Source organism: Empidonax traillii, unplaced genomic scaffold (genome assembly GCF_003031625.1).
Source record: "Empidonax traillii isolate 1590-97213 ecotype Southwest subspecies unplaced genomic scaffold, ASM303162v1 scaffold338:size1951571, whole genome shotgun sequence".
Classification (NCBI taxonomy): domain Eukaryota; kingdom Metazoa; phylum Chordata; class Aves; order Passeriformes; family Tyrannidae; genus Empidonax; species Empidonax traillii.
The window spans coordinates 1268975-1292058 of NW_020955531.1; the positions used below are offsets into that span (position 1 = coordinate 1268975).

At 39.4% G+C, this 23084-nt stretch overlaps 1 protein-coding gene across 2 annotated transcripts in view; it reads left to right on the top strand.

The window, feature by feature from the left end:
• Positions 1 to 23011, top strand: part of KREMEN1 (kringle containing transmembrane protein 1) — a 29240-nt gene extending 6229 nt beyond the window's left edge. The window contains exons 2-10 of one of the 2 annotated variants that reach the window (XM_027892097.1): positions 4095 to 4257; positions 6012 to 6103; positions 10659 to 10783; positions 11228 to 11381; positions 14534 to 14866; positions 15458 to 15616; positions 16624 to 16708; positions 17239 to 17443; positions 20504 to 23011. In XM_027892097.1, the coding sequence (XP_027747898.1) occupies positions 4095 to 4257; positions 6012 to 6103; positions 10659 to 10783; positions 11228 to 11381; positions 14534 to 14866; positions 15458 to 15616; positions 16624 to 16708; positions 17239 to 17401 (1274 nt within the window). In that variant the 3' untranslated portion in view covers positions 17402 to 17443; positions 20504 to 23011. Of the gene's footprint in view, positions 1 to 4094; positions 4258 to 6011; positions 6104 to 10658; positions 10784 to 11227; positions 11382 to 14533; positions 14867 to 15457; positions 15617 to 16623; positions 16709 to 17238; positions 18943 to 20503 lie in introns of those variants that run through there. The other variant, XM_027892096.1, reaches the window with a different exon arrangement.
• Positions 23012 to 23084: the final 73 nt, after the last annotated feature.

The following is a 23084-nucleotide window of genomic DNA, read 5'->3' on the forward strand; positions in this document are numbered from 1 at the left end:
TAATGGTGTTTTAATGTAGGTTCATGGCTGACAGGATAGTTTGAGCCTCGGGTGTATGAACAGAAACCATGTGGCAAATCTGTCGAGCACAGTGGCACTGATGCCTCCTAGGAAGCTGTCAGCTTTGGTGTCCACCACTGTCTGTTCTTCCACTGGGAGAGGATTTGGATACAGTGCAGGTTCTGTCATAGTTTGCCACAGTCTTGCAAAACTTTAAGGAATAAGACTTGCTAAAATGTATAGAACTGGAGTCACAGTGCTGATGTTGGATTCCAAGTGAGGGGCTTCACAGCCTAAAGTATCCTGGAAGTATCAATCAACATAAGGCAGCTGGATCCAGTGGGTGCCACAGCAGTAGAGAGGTGGTTGTTGCTGGTTGGTTTACTCTTTTCCCCCTCCCTTCTACATAAGCTACCAAGGAGAAATCAGGTAATTTGAGGAGGCCCAAGTTTTACCAGTAGTGCTCAGTCCAGACTTTTCTGACTGTTTAATTTAGATGACCTCTTCTGACTTGGTTTTGTGCAGACAAATCTGGCTGACCTTTTTTAAGCTCATCTTTTCGCAGAATTATTGCACCAGTGGTGCAAGATGAAAAGCAGAGTGGAGGTTCTAACCTCCTCTTCTGCAGAATTTCTTAGGACTTTTTAAAGTGCTGCCCATGGATTTGAAATAGAGAGGATAGTGGTCTGTCTGAAGATGAAACATTTACTTTGCACCTTCAGCACACAGGGAATATTAATGTCATGGTGAGATCACTAAGGTAGTGTCTTGGCTGTCATGCAGCAAAATAAGATGAAATCACTGCCGTGTGACAAAGAGAAGAATTCAGCTGTTTACTGCCAAGATACTGAATATGCTGAGATCTGTAACTAAGCTACTAGGAATTTTATAGGAAACCGTACAAAATGTATCAGCAGATCTCAAAGCTGCCTGTTCAAGGTAAAAGAAGATAGGATTGTATCCTGGTTTCAGCTGGTATAATTTCCTTCTTAGTAGCTGGGACAGTGCTGTGGTTTGTATTGAATATGAAAATAATGTTGATAACGTACTGATGTTTTAGTTGTTGCCAAGTAGTGTTTACTCTGAATCAAGGACTTTTTAGTTTCCCATGCTCAGCCAGTGAGCAGGTGCACAAAAAGACAGGAGGGAGCATAGAAAGGACAACTGACCTGATCTTTTAAATGCCAATATTTATTTGAAAAGATTGAACTCTAGTGCTGTGGCAAAATTATTATTAGTCCTTAATAAAATGAACATTTCCCAGCAAATTCCCTGTTACACAAAAGTCGATGTATTTCCTTTGGTAACAGCTACTAAATTCCCTAACTGAAAGTTTTCATTTCAGTGTTTTGGGGCTAGTCAATGATTTTGCATGGTATGTCACTGCCTCCCCATTCCACATCCAGCTGAGCCAGGGCAGCTTCACTGCAACTCAGCTGGCACATTTTTCCCAAATCTCTTGATACTGTGAAAGAACACAGGAAGCATTGACACAGCTACCTGTTGTCCTAGGAACAAAAAGCCACAGCTAAGAGGAATGAAGAGAGATCTGACTCTTCCTTTTGTTCCTGGTGCAATGAAGTTTGAAGAAATCAGTTAAAAAAAGCTGACATGAAAATGTCAGTCAGTCAGGACTGCAAGTTAAAGCATGGGCCAGTCTTAGCAGATCCTAAAATGGACTGATGTTCACTTCAGTTTAGTTTGTGTGCCAGATCTCGTTCAGGTATTGTAACATTCCTTGCATTTCTGAGTAGATGTTAGTATATATTGCTTCTCATTTAGAAGTGAGAAGCAAAAAAAAAGGTAATAGTACAAAACTAACGTAGACATCTTTTCTGGATGTGTTTATCACTTCTCTCAACTGCTTCTTTACACTGAACATTATTTTGTTGGTGGAGTTTGATTATGTTCTCTTTTCTGCTAAATTCATCAGCTTATATTTTTCAGCTCTGACATACAAAAGCTTTTATATTAACTGCAAAGCAAGAGAGGTATTGAAGAAAGTTGTACCTCTGGTGACTTTCTAGTGGGTTTTTTCACATGTTTACACGAATACCTGTGGTGGCCTGAATACTGGAAACTCAGATTTGCATTTTCAAGTAAATGTTTGCAGCCCACCTGCATGGCTAGGGCAGTCAGGTAAATTACAGTAAGGAGGAGTATTGACCTGAAGCTTGTTTTTGCTAAATTATATAGCTTTCTGTCCAAAGATGATAGCAGATGCATTAATGGCTGTGCAGACACCTCTTCTGTGTGCCTTCAGCAACAAAATTTCATTTAACTGAAATCCTAACTTGCCTAGGCATGAAAATGCACAGTGAAGGCACAAAAACATTGTCTTTCATCTGCCGTGTAATAAAACTGCGAAATAATTATTATAATTGCACCATTCTGATATTTGTGGGCCCAGACTAAACTAATTTCAAAGGCATGGTTTTAATAATATATTTTTCCATCTCCCACAGTATTTCTAAATAAAAAAAACGGTGAACTGTTAATATCAGTATTAAGCTGTGGGTTGGTTTTTTCCCTCTTCCAACTGCAGCCACACAGGTCTTTCTAGCCTTGTTTTTTAAGTTCTGTCTCATGAGGGACATCTGAGATCAGCACATACTTCACTTCAGAGCATTCTCCCGTTCCCTCAGGGCAGTAGAACATCTCTGCAGCTGTAATATGGTTTCTGCAGAGAATACTATCAGATCAAACAGGAGGTTTCACAGCCTGCAGTCAGTAGGAAGCATTGGTGACTTTCCCCACTAATGCCATTCAGTACAAAGAAATGTTTACAGCAGTGTAATGCAGCAGTTTTAATTCTGTCATGGACTGTTATATTTAAATCCTATTCTGAAATAAATGCAAGGATGACAAATGTTAGCAAGTATTAATTATAAACAGGATGGACTTATTTACGGTACATTAATTAAAAAGATTGTTTCTGGAAGATGATCACAGAATCACAGAATGGTTGAGGTTGGAAGTGGCCTCTGGAGGTCATCTCATCCAGCTGCTCTCCTCAGGCACAGTCACCTAGAGCAGGTTGCCCAGGACCATGTACAGGTGGCTTTTGAGTATTTCCAAGGATGGAAATTCTACAACCTCTGCGGGCAACTTGTTCCCATCTCATCACCCTCACAGTGCATAATGTAATCAAAAATGGTTTGCAGTTTTGGCAAAGATAAAAGTGTTCATGCATATGAATATTTATTTGATCAGAAGATGTCCAGTGGAAGGTGTCCATGCCCATGGCAGGGGGGTTGGAACTAGAGGATCTTTAAGGTCCCTTTCAACCCAAACTATTCTGTGATTAACAAGACACAGCAAAGCCGGGCAGCATGAGATTTGTAGTTCAGCTGAGAAACGGGTAATGTATTTCATGGCTAAAGAAATCATTCTCTGATTTTGATTTCTAACTTGCTGAGTATTAGGAAGCTGGGAAAACAAACATAAATGGGAGAAAATACGAGCAAGGCAGAAGAATACTGACCCATAATTTTTAATCTGGAAGCACAAATGCTTTAGTGGCAAATCACAGTATCATGATTATACTCTGCCAAAGGAGGTGCCTTTCTAAGGCAATTCAGGCCAGATGAAAATAATGACCAAGAATTTTTATAAATCAGAATATAAGTGTTTGTAAGGTCCATGCCTACAAAGTCTTTCACTTTATAAAGTACAGATATTTAAAACTTCAGCTGAAGTGACATGAGATTTTGGGTAATATTTGGCAGATTGATAATGTCATATAATTTTATTTTTGGAAAATTAACAAGTTACAGAGTCATTGTACTGAGTAAAACACAAGGAAAACAGTAAAAAATGTAGTCTGCTTATTGAGAAAATGCATGTTCATTGTGTAAACCACTCATCTTTTACATTGTTTATTAAAGTAATGACATCATAATCTCTTTAATAGATGCTTGACTCTGAGAGAAAGTTAAAATCCCAGCCAGAATGTTTAGTAGCCTAAACAATGCAGGAAACATATTAGTAAAAGCAAACGTGGTCTGTTGGAAATGGGGTGGAGAGTGAGGGAAGAACAACCAAACACTAAACCTGCACACATTCTCTCTCTTTTTCCATTTCTCTCTTCCCAGAATGTTACACTGCAAACGGGGCTGACTATCGTGGCACTCAGAACCAGACTTCCCAATATGCAGGGAAACCTTGTCTTTTTTGGAATGAGACCTTTGAGCATCCTTATAATACTGTGAAATATCCCAATGGGGAGGGAGGGCTTGGAGAGCATAACTACTGCAGGTAAGAAATATCACATTGCTACTGCCTTTGCCCATATACCCAGTGTTACTTTGAGTCGTTAACACAAAATTAGGAAATTCTGGAATAACAATCCTAACTAATGGATGACTTTTAACTTTGAATTGTCTTGTAAGAAAGCTTGGAAAGTCACTAAGAGGGCCAGAGCATATCTTTAGCGTGCACATGTTGTTGAGGCAAGTAATACAGCTGTTTCAGCTCTTTCTCTGATATTCATTTGCTTGGTGACAATGAACAAGTTGATCTTCCCTTCTCTGAGGCAGCACATATCTCAGAAGGCTTTTTAAAGGCATAATATATTGCTTTGAGATTTGATTTTAGGGACAACGTTTGAATCATCTGATTTTACACTTAAAGCATTAATCAGAAGCACTTTACCTCTCCATGGGAGGTCCTTACTTGGAATACTTTGTTTACTGCAAAACACCCCGTTAAGATGGAAATGCCTCATAAAGTTCCACTAAACCTCATTTCAATCATAATAAAATTATGAAGGCTGAAAGATGGACATTTGTTTTCTAACTGTGTGCCCTTCTGAGATTCAAGACAAAGATTTCTAAAGGCATTAATCATGTTTCTCTACAATTTCCTCACATTTTAAGGTATTTACATGAAGAGTGTCATTATCATGATTCAATTCCAAACATATGGTTTCTGTCACAAAGATGTAAATGCAAAAATTCCTGTAATGGTGAAAACAGGGGAAAATGTGTTAATTTGAGTACAAGCTTTCTCTTGGTTTTAGTCTTCTACTTTCTGCAGCTACTGGAAGCTCTGCCATTGCACCTAAATTCCTAGCATGCCAGTCTTAGGCTTTCCCTGTTCACTACCTTTACTAATGTTTCTGAAAGCCTAACCAGCAACATTTTAGTCATCCAAATTAAACTCAACTCACCAGTTGTCCCCAGCAGTCTGTTACTTGACCAGGAAATATCCCCAGCATTTCTAAAATTGGATCTTCCACAAAAGAGTTGTTAATACACATAAAATGGCAACGTGCAGCTGAACTGACACTTCAGTAGGGGGGTGTAATTAATAGAATTCATGCCAGAATTCATCATAAAGAGATTATAACTGGTCGTATTTTCAACTTGACTGTGCAAAATAACAATTTATTCCCTTTAATAGATCTTTTCAATGTGGACATAGATAAGACTTCAAATAATATAATGACTAAATAGGTATGAATTGTAAATGATGCTACACAACAGCAAATAATTATAATGGTAATGATAATCATCATCATCATGGGCACATAAGGAATTACCCATCCATATTGAGAGGTCACTGGAACAGGTTTACTCACTTTTACTGAAGGGAAAGAAAATAACTCAGTCTTTCCCTAAAGAAGACTTTATCAGCTAAATGTTTTTATCACCACACATTCAGAAAGTTGGAGTCTGAACTATTTTATACCAAGGCAAAAAATCAAGGTTAGGAGCCTGTGGAACCTGTACACAGGATGTGGGACTGAAAGTCTTTATCAGCACTTACAAGAAATAACTGCACCTTTTAAACTTAGAGTAAAAAGATGTTACATGCCTGATATGTACTGTAATAAGCAAAGTTACCTAAACTTCCTGACCACTTTTGCATTTTTCTGGATATATAAGTCCAATGGGAGGTATTAGAGCGAAAATAGTGATGCCATTGAAGCTTAAGAAGATTGACTTTTATGTGGGTTTTGAAAAAAAAATCAATGACCTTCACTCACTCACTTGATTTTTCTCTTTCAGAAATCCTGATGGAGATGTCAGCCCTTGGTGCTACATTGCAGAACACGAGGATGGAATATACTGGAAATACTGTGAGATTCCATCCTGCCGAAGTAAGAGCGCTGGGCAGTTTTTTTAGGCCTTCGTCTGTGTTGAACAGGGATTGGCAGTCACACAGCAGTGGGTAGAGAGTTTCAAACAGAAACTAGGATAAGGCAAATCATCTTATTTTCATTGACAGACTAAGCTATATTTTAAATGGAGTTTAAAATAGAGTTAAGGACTAGCTCACTAAATTGTTCCTCCACTGCCATCCTTTTCATCTTATCTCAGAGTTACTGGATTGAATTATTTACAAATAATTTTGTGTGACAGAGAATCACACAAAGCTTATGAAGTACTGCTAGTTCTCTGAATGCACAGAAATACAGATATGAATAGGAAAAATTCTTACAAGGTACATTTGTGTCCACCATTTGCTTGTAAAATGAATTGTATTAGTTTAATGTGATAGTGCATCATACACAGAACTGATTGGAAGCCACAAGAGACAGCACGAGAGGACACAGGGAAAAGGTGGTTATTTGGTGGTTATGGGAGCTCTGGGCTAGAATTCTGCCTCTGGCAGGTGCATGTACTTAGCATTGCTGTGAAACCACAGCCTGGGCTTTGTTTGATTTTTTTTTTCAATTAGATAATTCACAAGCTACTCACTTGAAGCTTCCTTCCAGTGTTCAATATTTTTAATATATTGTATTTTTTACCTTGTCTAAAATGTCGTGGTTTGTGTCAATATGTTCCAGAATTTTCTTTCCCAGCATAAATTTTCTGCTCCAGCATAAGCACCTAAGAATCACATTCTTAAAATATGCTTGAATATTAAAAAGAGATTCTAGTTTTACCTGTTAACAAGCAACATATTTTATTTAGTCTGATCATTAGCGCTTTCACTTGCTTTCCTTACTTCTTCTGTGCAAGGACTCTCTGATTCTAAGGGACAACTCAGGGATACACTCTTAAGCATCAGAGCAATTGTCCTTACATGGGAATACTATCAATTGGAAGAAGTATGGTTCTTAATTGAAGTTAAGAAAAAAAAAACAAGCAAAGAAAAATGTGATTTTTTATAGTGATTTTTTTACTTTGTTCATAGATATTTGTGGGGGTTTTTTATGAACATGAGTGAGTGAGTCACATCCTCAAACTAGGCAAATAAACACATAAGTGTGACCTTAAGTCAGATGACTTTTACCTAGACTTAAATACAAATTAAGGGGTCTAATTTAAATAACACAAAATAATTCAACACTCCAATAGTCATTATTTAGAGGACATCTTACTCTTGTTTTTCTAATATACCAGGTCCGATTTGGGCAACCTGACCCTCCTAATTAAGAAATTTATCTTAGTCTAAAATGAAAGAATTTGCATTTTCTTTAAAGACCACAGATGTTAACAAATTATCTGGATACGGCATCAGGAAAAAAGCTGAAAGGCAAATTCTCTCCACTCCATTTGTTCTACACAAAGGATCCTTTTAAAACCAGCCTCACTCATTTTCTCTGTGGTGGGGAGCAGAGGATTTAGACTTGGACATTTACTTGCACAGATAATCCAGACTTATATTTACAAAATGTCCTTTTGACCAGTAGCAGCTGCTTCAAGAATTGCACTGAAACTCAATACTAGTAAAAGGAATTGCAGCAATTTAGAGCAAACTGTACATTGCAAGCCCATCCAAATCTTAATACAAACCTCATGGTTTACTGTGTAAGTGAAAAAAATCTTCTATTCTTCACCAGATTTTCTGTTCTCAGTAAGCACGTTGCTGAAGAACAGGACCATCACAACTGCCTTGTGTAGTACACAACACAAAACTGAGCTTTGTGATGGAGCAAGGAGGTGGTCCTGTAAAGAAATCCTGTTTGAAAATTTTAAGAGGAGTATGGGCTTCCTTTCCATAATCATATTTACTGCTAGAAAAGACAAGTATCTGGAGCATAAGTTACCTCTTAACTATACCCACATAACACCATGACAATGCCAACAACATGAAGCGTCTTGATTGCCTGGAGAGATTTGCATGCAATGATTCACTGTAACAATAATTAAGAATCTACAGTTAAGAATTTTGCATTATGGTGATGATTTCACATGATTATATCGTGTCTCATCCACTAATATTTATACGTAACACTAAACGTTTCAGTCAGGAGCGCGTTCCGGCGCTCTGCATGTGCAGACATGCTGTGCAGAAATTAGCCATGTTGGATGAAGATGGATGAGCATAATCACAGAAGACAGCAGTAGTTACCCCAGTAGGAGCTTAGTCTTTCCTTTTCTTCCTCTCTTCTTAATGTCTTGTCTGCTAAGCAGACTGGAATGAACAAAAACAAAATAAAAGTCAAGGCGGCAGCTCCGAGTCCTGAGAGAACATGTGCATCTCACGTGGAGGATTCAAACTGAGTGCTTTAGATGGTTTGTTTGCGATGTTGCAGCTACTCCCGACTTTCTCGGTCTCCTTGTTAATGAGGTTAGGCTTAAACTCAAAGGAAATAACAACTTAATGCCCCCAAAATGTAAAAGAAAGAAAGGCTTGCTATCCCACTTCATTGCATCTCCACGTTTATGACCTGTGTGACTCTCTTCCCATAAACAGATTCATTGCTGGAATCATTTTTCCAGTGTGCAGGTGTGTAATGTAATAAATTTGACTGAGATATCGATGAAGTGTTAAATGGCAGAGCCAGGCCCACTCTGTAAGACTGACCTGTCTACATTTTAACACAAGAATGGAGAGCTCAAACAATTTGAGACACTGGACTGGTGCATACTACCATGGCAAAAAGCTAGGAGGCTTTTGAAAGGCAACTAGATGAGCATAGCTGGGACATGGTTTTGAGCTCAAAATGATTGATTCCATGTTTTAATACATGTGCCTTGGCATGTAAAACACGGAAGCTGTGGGTTTTGCCAGGACCTCATTATGTCAGATACTGCTTAAAAGAAAAATTGTATGTTTGTACAAAAGAGGTGACTTCTTAATCGCAAGAGAACAAATAAATACAAACAGGTGAAGACAATTGTCAGCATGAACAGTAATCGCAGAACACTACCTCATTCTTTGCCAAGTTTTTCTAGTAGGCTAAATATTAAGAGCAAAGAAAATTAAAATACTGCTGGGACACCAAAAGAGACTAATTAGTTTTAGGATGTACGCTTGATTTAATTACAAAATTTAAGAGGTTTTCAAATTACTCAGATTTCTTAGCATGGAACATATTGAAGTACTAATCCTCTGGAGATCAGGTTGAAGGGTCTCACCACAAAAGCTACTTCAGAAAAGTTTTTAAAAATTACAAAGTCCCAGATCTTTTAAGGAGAATGAGCTAGGGTGGTTAACTAGGAAGCTTTCTCAGAGCAGTACCAAAAAAATGAGCTCTCTGAGATTTATCTGCCCAGCTGTACTCAGCTGGGGTGGGGCTGCAGATGGGGATTTCCAAAGGTATGTCAGATCAGGCTGTAACTTGAAGTCTCAGTACTTGTATGCATTTTGCTGCAGGGCATATCAAAGCCATAACTCCATGCAAGTATTTATAATTGAAACTGTATCACTCTTAGAAAATTACGAACAATATTTGAAGCAATGTGATGTTTACTGGGCACTGAAATAAAAAAGGACTGAATAAATAAAACTCTTAACACAGCTCTCTGATCTCATCACATGGCACGCAGAGCTGTGGCAGCGAGGTGGACAAAAAAGAATCCGTGTCAATCTGGCACAGGGATAAAACACCATAGAACTGGGAATAGATTTAGTTTCAAGTATCTGAGCAGATATGACACGTAGGCAAGGGATACTTCTATGTCATTAGCCCAGCATTATATTGTACTCCACATCCTCTCCGTGGGGTGGTCGTGGCTAAATTCCAGTGCTTTGATGAAAAGTGCAAAACCAAACCAAAACAAAAACAGGACAAATTGTGCGTTGGAAGGGGAAAACTGAGCTCCCTTGGTGACCAAGGAGCCTTGAAACATTGTATTAATGTAAATAAATGTAAAAATAGGGGTTTTTTTAAGTGATATTGCTCATTTTTAATCTCTTTGTATGATACTTTAAATTCACCTCAGAATTCATGTTTTAAATATTAGGAAGTTCCCCTGTATAACTATATAGTCCCTCCCATAAAATTTGCCAAACTCTATCTTAAAACAGTTTAGGTTCCCTTCCTCAAATATCCTGTTTTGAAAATTTCCAGGTGAAGGTCAGACAGAAATCACATAGTTTAATTTATATTGTTAGAATATGCATGCTCATAGTAAAAAAAACCCACAAACCCTCTGAAACTACTTAATGCCATTCTTTTTTTTTTTTTCAACTGCCTCTGTCAGGAAAAATGAACCAGGTATTTATCTTGTCTATTTTACTGCAGCTTACTGAAACCAAAGAGAGTATTACAGGTGTATTGCTAAGGAGATGTGATACTCTTTGCCCCTTCATTTTATCCCTGTGCATGTTTGGAAAATATGACGAGGCTCTAGCACAGAGTAACATTTCCCATAGTGCAGAACACGCCGCTTAGTGCTCAGGTAGTGCATGGAGTGGTCTGTGTTTTGGATGTTTACAGGCACACCTTTGGAATGACTGTTGTCTGTTGCTCTTGCCAGTGCCAGGGAATCTGGGGTGTTACAAGGACCATGGAGAGCCACCACCTCTGACTGGCACCAGTGAGACCTCCAATAAACTTACTATCCAAACATGCATCAGTTCCTGCCGAAGCCAACAATTTAAGGTGATTTCTTTAACGTACATTTACAAAGTGCTTTCAAAGACTACAGTATGCCTAGAGCTCTCTCTCATATTTCTCCTGTTCCCCCCTTTTTTTTTTTTTTAATCTTTAGGAGGTCCAAGATCTCACTTCCAATCCGGGAGATCTCTGTCCCTCTCTCTGCATCCAGAGCAATCTGGACAAATGCCAGGATGCCAGGAGAAAGTACGCTTGCTTACTGCAGTTAAGAGTGACAGGGTGTCCTAACTGCCCTCCATTCCATCTTTCTCACTGGGCTTAAGTAGCATCCTGAGAGCTCAAACAGAAGCAGTTTGTGGTGGTTCCTCTGACTAATCTACTTCTCCAAAACATACATATTCTGCTGCCAGCTTTCTTGCTCATACAACCTCCTGCTGTCTCTCCTTCAAGTATTATTCCTCCCTTCCTTATGCATCTTTGTTGTCAAAGTTTGCAGGCATGGAATCAGGTTATGCTTGTTTCTGTGGAAATAACCCTGACTACTGGAGATATGGGGAGGCAGCCAGTACGGAATGCAACAGTGTTTGCTTTGGAGACCATACTCAGCCTTGCGGTGGGGATGGCAGAGTCATTCTTTTTGACAGTAAGTATTGAAGCAGGCTCAGTTTTTCCCAAAGGAGAGGCCTCAAATGTTCAGCAAATTAGGGAAAAGGATCTAAGTACAATGAGAACTGCTGCACGCAAAACAGCAAAACACCTAAATTCAATATAAAATGAAGCTGCTTTGCATTTCTGTATAAGATTGTCAACCATTAATAATGTGAAATAGCTCTTCCAAGAAATTGTGCCAGCTCGTGCTCTGGAGATTGTCTCTTACTTCCTCACAAGAGGTAAAAGACCTCTGCTATCAGAAACAGCATGTCACAACAGAAAGACGCCCTAAGAATTGATCTTACTAGAGAGTAAATAAAGGAATAAGGCACCCCAAATAAAATTGAATATACAACAACTTCTTTTTTTTTTAACTAAACATGGTGAGATTTGCTATGATGCAGTTAACACAATGCAAAGCAATGTAAGTGGGACTGACAGAGAAATACACTATGAAAGTAGAATCAGGTTAGGTTGCTGTTATGACCATTGCTGATTTCATAACGTCTTCTACATAGAAATCCTCCTTTCTACTCTTCAGTATATGTACCAGTGCCAGCTGTGTAACTTCAGAGGTAGACGGTGTGAGTCACTGGTTGTCCAGCTGCAATACAAGCGCCCAGTATGGCTGGGAGTACTGAAAAACCTCACCATATGCACCAATATATCGTTGCTTCTCAATCTCAACTGCCTTTGATGTAGAAGCTGCCTTCTGAGTTACAGAATTTCTGAAACAAAGTGGCATCACATTCCACCCTCTGATCACACAAACAAACTTCCCATCTCCCGACTTTACAACTCAGGTTCCCAGTTCCAGACAGAAAGACATTTCAGCAGGACAGAAATCAGTCACTCTGCTCACTTCCAAATTCTCCCCAAGATATGAAAAGATGCACCAGACTTGCATGTTACTTCCAGTGCTGAGATAGCACATCTCTTCACATTGCAGCATCCTCTGTTTCCTTCTGCTCTTGGCCTATCAAATCCTCTATGGGTAAAGTCTTCCTTTTTAGCTTTGCTTTTCTAGAGTGACCAAGTGCTCAGCAAAATGTTACCCTGAGGACCTGCAGTGTCTTTTCTGGTAAACAGCAAGGTTTACCTGAAAGCTGTGGCCTGGTAAGAGAGGTCATCCTAGCAGCAGCTACCTGTTTTCTTTCCCTGATGAGCAACACCTGCTCACCTCATGTCTCTGTTTCAGATTATGTCATACCCCCAGAACCTCCACCACAATCCTTGTACACACACCCCCTTCCCCCTCACCCCATTATCCGTATGTTGATGTGTTACTATCACAGTCTAATGCGGTAACATTCAGACCCACAACACAGAACTCTGCCAGCTCGAGAAGGAAATGAGAGAGGGAAAGCATTTCCATTCCATATGGGGCAGTGCTGTGCTTTGGTAGGCATCTGTGGAGCACTAGTCATTGGCACTCTTGGTTAATATTGCTGGCTTGAAAAACGTCTTGTGATTCAGTAATTACAAACAGCACAGTCAAATGTAACAATATCTGTAAGCCTTTTTCAAATGTTGTATCTCGGTGACACATTTCAATTCTATCTGTTCCATCTATTTGAACAATTCTACCTATAGGATTAAGTCACCAGCTGTGTCAGTGTGGAGTAAGCACCAAACACAAATTCCCCTGTGTCCCTTAGTACCTCTGTGGGGTTTTTCACATTCTTTCTGTTCTTATTCTTTCATATCCTTTCAGTTCCTCTATAAGGTCTTTCATAGTGCACACTCAATAAATACAAGGTAGGTTAAGGCTATGATCAGGCCCTGCTCCAGAAAAAGAAATATTTTCATGTGTTCTTCTGGCAGACATATGCTACTTCTTGTTCCCTGAGTTTCCTTTTAATTTGTATTTATTAAAGCTTTTTCTCAGAGACCTGTGAAAACTGAGACACTTAAAAACACTTCTTTTACTTCCATTCTCACAGACCTCTCTTACAGGGCTTTAATCAAGCTTTCAGAGACAATAATTCTACTTTGATTCTTAAGTCTTTCAGCTATAATACAGGGAAATGATAACTCTGATCCAAACAGTTTTGACATAAAATACATTATTATATAATATATATAATATTTTATATTTAGGGGTATATGTATAAATACATATATATGCATATATATCTCTAATATCTTTTAAAATTATATGTGTATATATAAATATGCATCCTCAGCTGGCATTTGAATTGCTCTCTGGATTTGCTTGTAATTAACTTTGCACTGGGAACCTGGATAATTGTCAAGGAATATAACAATTTATTGGGCATGTACTGGTTTCTAATATAAAAGGTAGCTACAAATCTTTTCTTTAGACTTTGTAACAGGATCCTTTTCAATTTACTTAGTGAAGGTAAGGTCAAATATCAGTTGGACAAGATCAAAAGACAGGAGGCTTGAAAAGCACATATATATGGCAACAGAGGTGATTAAGGGATTACAGCATCATTGACACAAGGAGAGGCCGAGAGAACTTGGGTTGTTCAGCTGTGATAAAAGAAGGCCCAGGGGGAACCTTTTCAATTTGTATAACTAACTGATGGGAGGGTGTAAAGATGAAGGCAGCCTCTCCTCAGTGCTATCTAGTGAATAGACAAAGAGTCAACAGGCACAAACTGTTCCATTGAAACAAAAGGAAAAGCTTTTTTTATGCTGAGGGTGACACGGGAACAAGTTGCCCAGAGAGGCTGTAGAGTTTCCATCCTTGGAGGCTCAAAATACAACTGGACACTGTCTCCTGCTCTGAGCAGGGGGATTTGAGTGGACAATCTTCAGGGTCCCTTCCAAACTCACTTGTTCTGTGAATATTTGTTTTTTCAATTTGATACAGCTGTGAAGGAGTTTCAGTACTTCAATACTGAGAGTTAATAGTCACTAATCCACTTGCCTCCCTGCCTGACAGGGACGGAGCAGAAGCCCCTGAATCAGTGATTTCTCTTTTATCCTGTTCCTGCGGGGAAGGTACAGAACCCCAGTCTCCGAGACAGCACATCCTGCTGGCAGAGCAAGTCTGTACCTTCGAGTCACGTTCAAGTATTAAAATCTACAGGGTGCTAAAGTTTTGCAAAATTAATGTATGACCTTTTTTTTTTTTCTTTTTTTTTCCACTTTCTCCCTCTTCTCTTGTTCTCACAGCCCTTATTGGTGCCTGTGGAGGGAATTACACTTCTGCTACAGCTGTGATCTACTCCCCAGATTTTCCTGACACGTACGGCACAGGCAAAGTCTGTTACTGGACCATACAAGTTCCAGGGGCATCTCGAATCCACTTCAGCTTTGCCCTCTTTGAAATCAAAGATGCCACAGATATGGTGGAATTGCTGGATGGTTATACCTATCATGTGCTGGCTCGTTTTAATGGCAAGAACCGACCTCCCCACACCTTTAACATCTCTTTGGATTTTGTCATTTTGTACTTTTTCTCAGATGACATCAATCAAGCCCAGGGATTTGCTATCAGATACAGAGGTAAGAGGCTAACTTTCCTGTTTCTGCCTTTCAATGAAGCATTTAATTCACAGATTTCTGAAGTGGCAACAAAAGAGCAAATATTTTAAGTCTCACCTAGCAGGTGTTTTACCTCACTTGTTGCACAGTGGGTAAAAGCTTTGCCAAAATTTCTCTCAGTTTGGAACACTCCAGTCAGCTGTGTCATAAATAGCAAAATTCAGATTTTCAAAAATTCAATCCTATACCTGCCTATCAAAACAGATTGGAAAATGATAAAGCTGAAACAAATTAAAAAAAATAGTACTCCATCTGCATCTTGGCTCCTCTTGGCTCCTTCCAACAGTCTATTCCACTCTGATCAAAAGTCATCGGGGGAAAACGTTTTGGTCCTTGAGTTGTACTTTCTGCTATGATTAACACTGACCTTCCAGAAAAATTCCAAGAACCCCAACCTAGTGAAGTACAGGCTTTTTTTGGGAATCAGACATATTGATTATTTGAGTTCTCTTAGGTAAACCAGAGAGCAGCACTTCTTTTCACAAGCACAAAATAAAATCCAATTACCTCTGTTAAGAAATTATTATTTTAATCATATCCTTGCGTTTTCAGCTGTGAAGGACAATGTGCATCAAAACAAGACTCCAGTGAATCATACCCTTTCCGAGAGGATAAATGAACAAGCAAATCTCAGCATCAATGCAGCCCGGTCATCAAAGATCCTTTATGTCATCACAACCAGCCCAAGTCATCCTACTAGCTCCATGCCAGGTAATATTACAGTAAAATGTGGAAACAGGAAAAACATTTTGCCAGGGCACAATCTGGAGTCACCATTTCTTTTGCACTATTTCCTCCACGCTATCTGATTCACTGTGCATTTTACTAATAGATGAATTTTTATGTAGTCTAATTAGCATTAACTGTGATTCTCTCCTTACATTTCGAAAATCAGCATAAATCAGCATCAGTGTGAAGATGGTGAGTTTTTTCTTGAGAAGCAAAACACATCAAAATAAAATGTGAATCAGAGCAGCCTCCTCATGATAATCAGCTTCAGTGACCAGTGCATACTAGAGAGTGGCACAAGTTGCTGAAAAAACAGAGCAACCTTTTGTAGAGTCTAAAAAAGCCTGAATGCATCCCAGTTACCCCAGTTAACAAAAGCTTTATCAGTAATACAACGAGGGCTGGACAAGTTCATGGATGCAGGGGAGGTGCCACTGAGAACTGGCATGAACTCAGAGTTACAGTGTCACAATGGGTCCTGCTTGACTTGCTCCTACAACCACAACTAAATGGAACTATAAAGTCCAATGGCCGAGAGCAGACCACAAATACTGATCACCTGCCTCAGGACTCTGGAGGACACTCCTCCCATTCCATACTTCGTGACTACTTACATGACTACATAATTACTGATAAAATCCTGGATCACCTCCTTGCAGTCATGAGTTCCTACTGGTTCTAGTTCTGCTTTAAATTTTCTTCTGATTAAGTTTTGGTTCCTTTCCTAGATGATTTTACTGGTATATGCTTTGACTTTTGCCAACTTTCAATTTTATAGGGAGCAGTCCTGCAAGAGAAAAGCCAGTTCTGACTGAAAGCTGTACAGTTTCTGCCAGTCTCGTAGGTTTGAAGCATCTCCAAATTACAGTTTTCAATAAAGCATCAGAAGGCTGTGTGTTTCTTCTGTGCAACATTCTTACTTTAAAAACTGCAAGTAAATGAATGTACTAAGAACTTCCCCCCTCTCCCTTTCTTCTTCTCTTTTACAGAGTGGACCATCTACAGTCTCACAGCACTGCTCATCCTCAGTGTTACAGCCATAATAGCGAAGATAATTCTCCACGTTACCGTGAGGTGAGTGTGGGGCAAAGCTGTCCCCAGAGAACCAAGATCTCAGCTCTGTACTAAACCTGGTGTCTTTGCCTTCTGATAGTCAGACTGGTCATATTCAACACCAAGTTATTTATTACTGATTTGTATCCTCATAAAAGATACTATAAATAAGCACCTTTCATAACTTCCCAGTCTGTTAGGATAGCATTTGCTGCTAGAATCCCTCTTCTGGTGTTGTGTTGACAAGATTTGTATTTTAAGGAAGAAAGAAGGAAATGTAATCAGACATCTGGATTTGGTGACAAGAGGTCAAATTATGATAGCACTTTGCAGGAAAAAAAATAAAACCTCATCCCAGATTGGGGAGCTGGGAAAAAAAGTTAGATATACGCTAGTTAATACTTAATTTCTTTTTCTGAAATATTGAAAATGGTTCATAAAGGACTCTCAAAATTTAAAACCTGTATTATAATGTGTCACTTAACCAGATTTTTTTTGCTGAAGGTGCCCAAGCATCTTCATACATGACTGAATAAACCCTTGTCTCCTAGATCCCATCAGATTCCATCTGCAACTGAAACAGAAGATTGCAGTGATGTTACTACTGCTGGTGAGATCTGGAGTATATTTTACCAGCCATCCACATCGATATCCATCTTCAAGAAAAAGCTCCGGAATCAACAGGATGATTGCAACCCACTCGTGGGAGACTAAAGTGTCTTTTGTTTTACAAGAATTGATCTTCTTAAAATCCAGGTGACTTGAGATAATTCCTTTTTTTTTTTTCTCCCAATCTCATACGTGTTTTCCAAAAAGTCCGTTTCCAAAGACCTTTGAGTGACTTTGCCTATCTGCTGTTCCCTTGGGTGTATTAGTGACAACCTATTTAACTGCAGCAATAGTTTTGAAGTATCTGGTGCTCATCAAATCTGTAGTGCTCTTAATTACTGCCTTTAAAGCATTGCACTTAAAATATACATAAAAACTTGTAAACTTCGAAATGTCCTGTACCCCTGCCAGAGGTAACTGAGTGAGTATCTGCAGGTTAAGGAATTATTGTGTCCTGCTTTCCTGTACCACTGTATTTTATCGGGCTACTTTAGTCCTTTTATTCTCAAGGCTGATGACAGAGGCAGGTTCAGATAACCTGTTTGGCTGCCACTGCAACCAGAGCTTATTTGCCTTAATGTGCACATGTAAATGTAAATGGTACTACACAGTGCAGCTGCCCACTGTTCTGCTGTTTCTGCATTTTCTGTTTCTACAAGCAGAGATGCACAAACAAAAATCAAATTCAGGAGGTGCTCCATCGAGTTTCAGCTGCAAATACACCTTTTGATGGAGTCCTGCTCACCAGGTCAAGGCTCGCCCGACCAATGAAGCCTTTTAAATGACTGTGTCTGACCCATCATTCACTGATGTTTGTGATAATTTTGTTCATATTCACAGTGATCCTTTAAAAAACTATTGTACTCCAGCCTGAAGTCCAGCATCCATTCTGGGTGGAAGCTTAAGGCTTCTTAAAGGCTTGCCCAGGGATACTGTAAATCCACTGAATTTTTAAACAGTGAAGCTGAGTAACAAATTTTTACTCGGAAGTTACAGATATTAATCTCAGCAGCCTAAAGTGGGATCAACAGTGAGTCTTTCAGCCTCAGCAAGTTCAGAGCATCAAGACATTTAGGAAAAACTGTCAATGCAGAAGTCAGATAAATTGACTGGCAACATTTACTGAGTGAGCAGCTCCTCAAACTGTGTTTGAGGAAATTCACTGAGAACCATTAAACTGGTTAAGTTTAAACATATACCAACAGTCTGTGTATATGAGACACACTGTACGTGCAGTCAGAGAACATCTATTAAGAGCATCTACAAAAGGTAATTCAGAAAAGAAAATTGTCACCGAGCTCAAATTCATTATAGTATCTGCCCTTATGTTTTTAAACATATAATTCCCTCCCCTTTATGTGGGTTAGAGATTTCCTTGGAAAAACAGGGCATCTAAGAATTCAGTGAAATATTGTGCCTTACTTGCCATTGTAGATCTAGTCTTCTACCTGAACTGAATTCAATCCAGCTCTATTTATGTACCACAGATGAGTGCCAGCAACAGCTGAACAGGGCCACAATATGCGCTTAAAAGAAACAAGAACTTTACTAAGCCAGCAGTTATGAAACTGTTTATATCAAAAATGGAATATCATGGGAACATCTAGTACTCTCTTGCATGAGCTGCTGGAAAGAACACAGGAAACTATAATTATGGTATTACCTAAAATCAAGACAGGACGAGTTGTAAAAGATACACTGGTTCTCTCTTCCGTGCCTTCATGTTAGACCAAAAAACATCATCTGCCTCAGACCAGCAAAAATTCTGAAACTGCCTTTTTAACAGTCAGGGTTTGCATCACAACTCACAGATTCAGAGCAGAATAAAGCAGGTTGGTTCCTCAGCGTGCTCAATATGGTGCACTAACACAAAACCAGGAGAGAATGGCAGGTGGTACCCAGACCCTTAAGAGTTGTTAGGAGCACACAGAGCTTATCACAAACAGCTGACGCTTTGTTTCCTTGACTCATCAGATGTTCTCGAGCAGTTAAACACAGAGAGTAAAAGAGATATTCAGAAAGCAGTTAGCTACTGCTGATAAACTGAAAAAACATCAGGAATGCCCCATGACTGATTTCTACCTATTGCAGGAGAAAATACAGAACTGCCAGGCTTCTCTTCCTTAGGAAAGAATTTAAGTTCACTATAAAGTTGGAGACAAGCATTAAAAATAACAACTAAGACTGAAGCCACTAATGGAAATTCTATAGAATTTAGAAAGAGATTTTTGCATCAGTTCCTTAGCTTCTCAACTGTTTTTTAAATATTAAAATTGCATTTCATGGGCCTTTCTTAGGGAATGGTTATCAAGTTTCTGTACAAAAGACCCATAAAACCAGCAGTTGCAGCAGATTAACTAGTCATGGCAACAAAAAACATGACTATGCAGAAGGTATTGGACAGTGCATGGGTAACATACTGATAAAAGCTCAGAGGAAATTGTGAGGTCCCCGTTTCCCCCCCCAGATCTTTCAGATTATCTGATTCTAGATACCTCTCCTTGCAAACAGAGCAATAGATGGAAATGCATGGACGGGGGCCCTTAAATAGCACTTATTACTGTACAGGCCTGAGACCATGAAGAGCAGGTAGATCTCTGCTGTGGATTCTTTCCAAATGTGGTTCAGTCACTCACACTCCTCGTACAAGCACTTCAGGGTGTGGTGGTACATGGCCAAGGTACGTGGTATCCATTAACATAGCACTTTTTGATATTTGCTGTAGGGGTTTGGGGGGAGAGAGAAACGAAAAGCGTGACATGCACAACTGTTGTAATCCCATGATTCAGCCTGCCCCTGCTGCACGAGCAGCTGAGTGCTGACAGCTGGGGAGCACGGGCACCTCGGGAGGTTGGTGTTTACACCATTGTCTTCAGCAAAGTGAAAATAACTGCAGAAGAAGAATTCGTTTGGAATTGTATCTGAATGGCCTTCTGATGTCCTGCCTATCAGTTCCCTGGAAAGGCTGCAAATGTGTCATTGGCTACAATGTCAAAAGCAACTGTTTTGACAACAAATAATCCTGAGGAGATGCCTCCTCACGTAAATGCATTCCAGCTGCAGCTCCGGCCCCCTTCTCACCGGTGTTGGTAGGACTGGCTGTGGTGCTGCAATAAACTGACAGGTCAAAAGTTGCCATCGCTTTTTCTTCTCTAGTTACTTTTCACAGAGATGAGTTCTCTGAGGTTGTTTATTGGGTAGTTGCAGAGAGAGATGAGCTAACACAGCTAAGTGGACAATAAGCCATAGGAAAAAGTTGTCTGCCCCAGAAGCTGGGGCAGTGAGTGCTTCTGCTGGCACTGTCACTGCAGCAATCTGTGAGCCTGCGTGCCAGAGCCTACACTGTATGTGGACCTCAGGTGGAAAGGGGCCAGCTGGACAAGTGCCTTCCCTAATTCAAAATCTATGTTTAAAACTAGTTTAGTTTGTTGACTAAATGATTTTATATGTATTTTTGTCTTAATGTTGTTATGTTGTGGGGAAATAGAGACTGTGTTATGTAAAAATGTGTGATATGTTATCATAGTAATATATATATTTATATATGTATAGGAAATGCATTATTTAATACAGCATATTATGCTTGTATCTTGCTAACATTTTATAGGAAGAAAAGATGTTAGTTTACACTCTGGGAAAAATAAATTTTCTATACACTGTAACCGTAGGAAAAAAATCAAAGATACTTTTTTGGTATCTATAACAGAAGGTCACTGAGAGCAGGGTAACTCAGACCCAGTTCTGTGGCCGAACAGATGCTGATGAAACAATTGCTTTAAGAAGCACTTACCTCCTTTGAATCTCATTTCTAGCTTGTATTTGTATTAGGCTGTTCATCACATCCTGCAAACTCATATGCATATACTCACTCCCTGGACTGTTTTTTTCCTTCAAACATTTAATCTGCTTTTCCAAAGCATTAACATCGTCTTATTTAGAACTTGTTTCTGCCAGATTTTCTACAGCCAGTACAATGCTGAGGGACTTTATCCCACTGCTCATGCAGACAGCCCAGTGGGACTGCAGTTATGGTGTCTGTATTCCAAGCCCCCCTGGCAGGAGAATAAATGGGAGATTTTTACCGACAGCCTTGGAAAGCTGAACTGAACGTGCAGCCTGTATGACTACAGACCAAACCCCTCAGCAGACACATGGCTGCCACTGAATGAGCAGGACTAGCTATTCCACTTTCATCTTCCGCTTAATGAGCCTTCTCAGGCAGTGGGAAGGACTACTAACAGATTTTTCTAATGCACCGCTTTGCCTAAAGGAAGGGTGAACTACAAAAACAACTGACAAATACTTGTCTAACTAGTTCTTAATACCTTGCATCAATATTTCACAATCTTCCAATGAAATACAGTTCAGTGATAGTTTCACCTGAATATTGTTCTAGGCATTTATGAACTCTGCTACCTTGAGAGTGAAAAATAGAATTCTCTTCTGACCACACTATTTTTTCTGTAACACATTCCTGATACACATAAATTTCATGCAGCTCATACCTTCTCAAATTTACTGAGCACCTGTGCTTTGGGATGAAACTTGGCATTCTGAATTTCAGTCTCAAGACAACTTACTACAAATGCAAAGGCATGAACCACATAAGGCTGTCAAGAAACCAGAATAAATCAAATTTGAGATAACTCACCACTGAGATATGTGCTGTGTTTATAGCTGGTCACCCTGCATTCAACAAATGGCTGTAAATAATAGTTATGGAAAAATAAATACATTTGAGCAGAAGCAGTTCAGTTAGGATGGCTAAAGTGTATACAAGCATGAAATAAAGGAGGCAGAAACCGCTGCAGTTCACCAGCAGATGACAACGGAGTTGTCCACTGTAGAGGTTAGAAGAGAAAATTTAAACTGAAAATGCTGAGAATGATTACCTATAAAAAGTATAATATTGCTCCGAGACACAATTTCTGACGTAACAGCAAATTGAAAGTTTTCAGTGTATGTGTTTTCAAAGTGTTACAAAGAACTGTAACAATTCTTTCAGTGCTTTCTTTAAGAATTGCTTTAACTTGTAATGCTGTTTCCACTTACTTGCGAGACTCATCTTTAATTAATTCCTCCTGACCAAAATAATGCTACAGTTTAAGAAATCTTCAGTGACCTTTTATGTAAACACCAGAATTACCAGTGTCATATACCCAAACTGTCTCCAGCTTTTCATGTGAAGACTCAAACTCTCTTTTAGAAATGCAACTGTCACCGGGGACTGGCCTCCCCTTACACAGGGAGCTTACTCTGCTCTCCTTTCTTGCCGTTCCAGTTATGAGACTCCTTTTGCACTTTGGTTTATTCTGGGAACTGTTGCCTTTTTTTCCTGTTGTTGTTTCCCAAGCAACAGTTTCATTCCCCATGAGAGAAATGTGTTCTTGATTCTGAAAGAAACACTTTTCTATGGAGCATTGAAGTCACAGGGGCACGGCGCTTTCACTGCAAGATAAAATATCCAGTTTCAGGTATGCTGTTGTCTCCCTGGCCAAAGAATTAGGCCAGGCTGGCTCCACGGGGTATGAACACAGCCATCCTTTTAAGGGCATTTTTCTCCCCACACTACCCGAGTAACAACAAACGTTACCTAACAGCTGTCACAGGATTTGACAGATGCACATGATATTGCAGATAGTGTTACAGAAACACCAAGTGTTACTATAATGTACAATCCATTAAGAATAGTCTGCTCCTGTCTTTTTTTACTGTATCGTGGTGCCCACAGGATTCTAATTTTGCAACAAATTTGTTCCTTAAACACTGAACCTCAACAGTAAAAAGA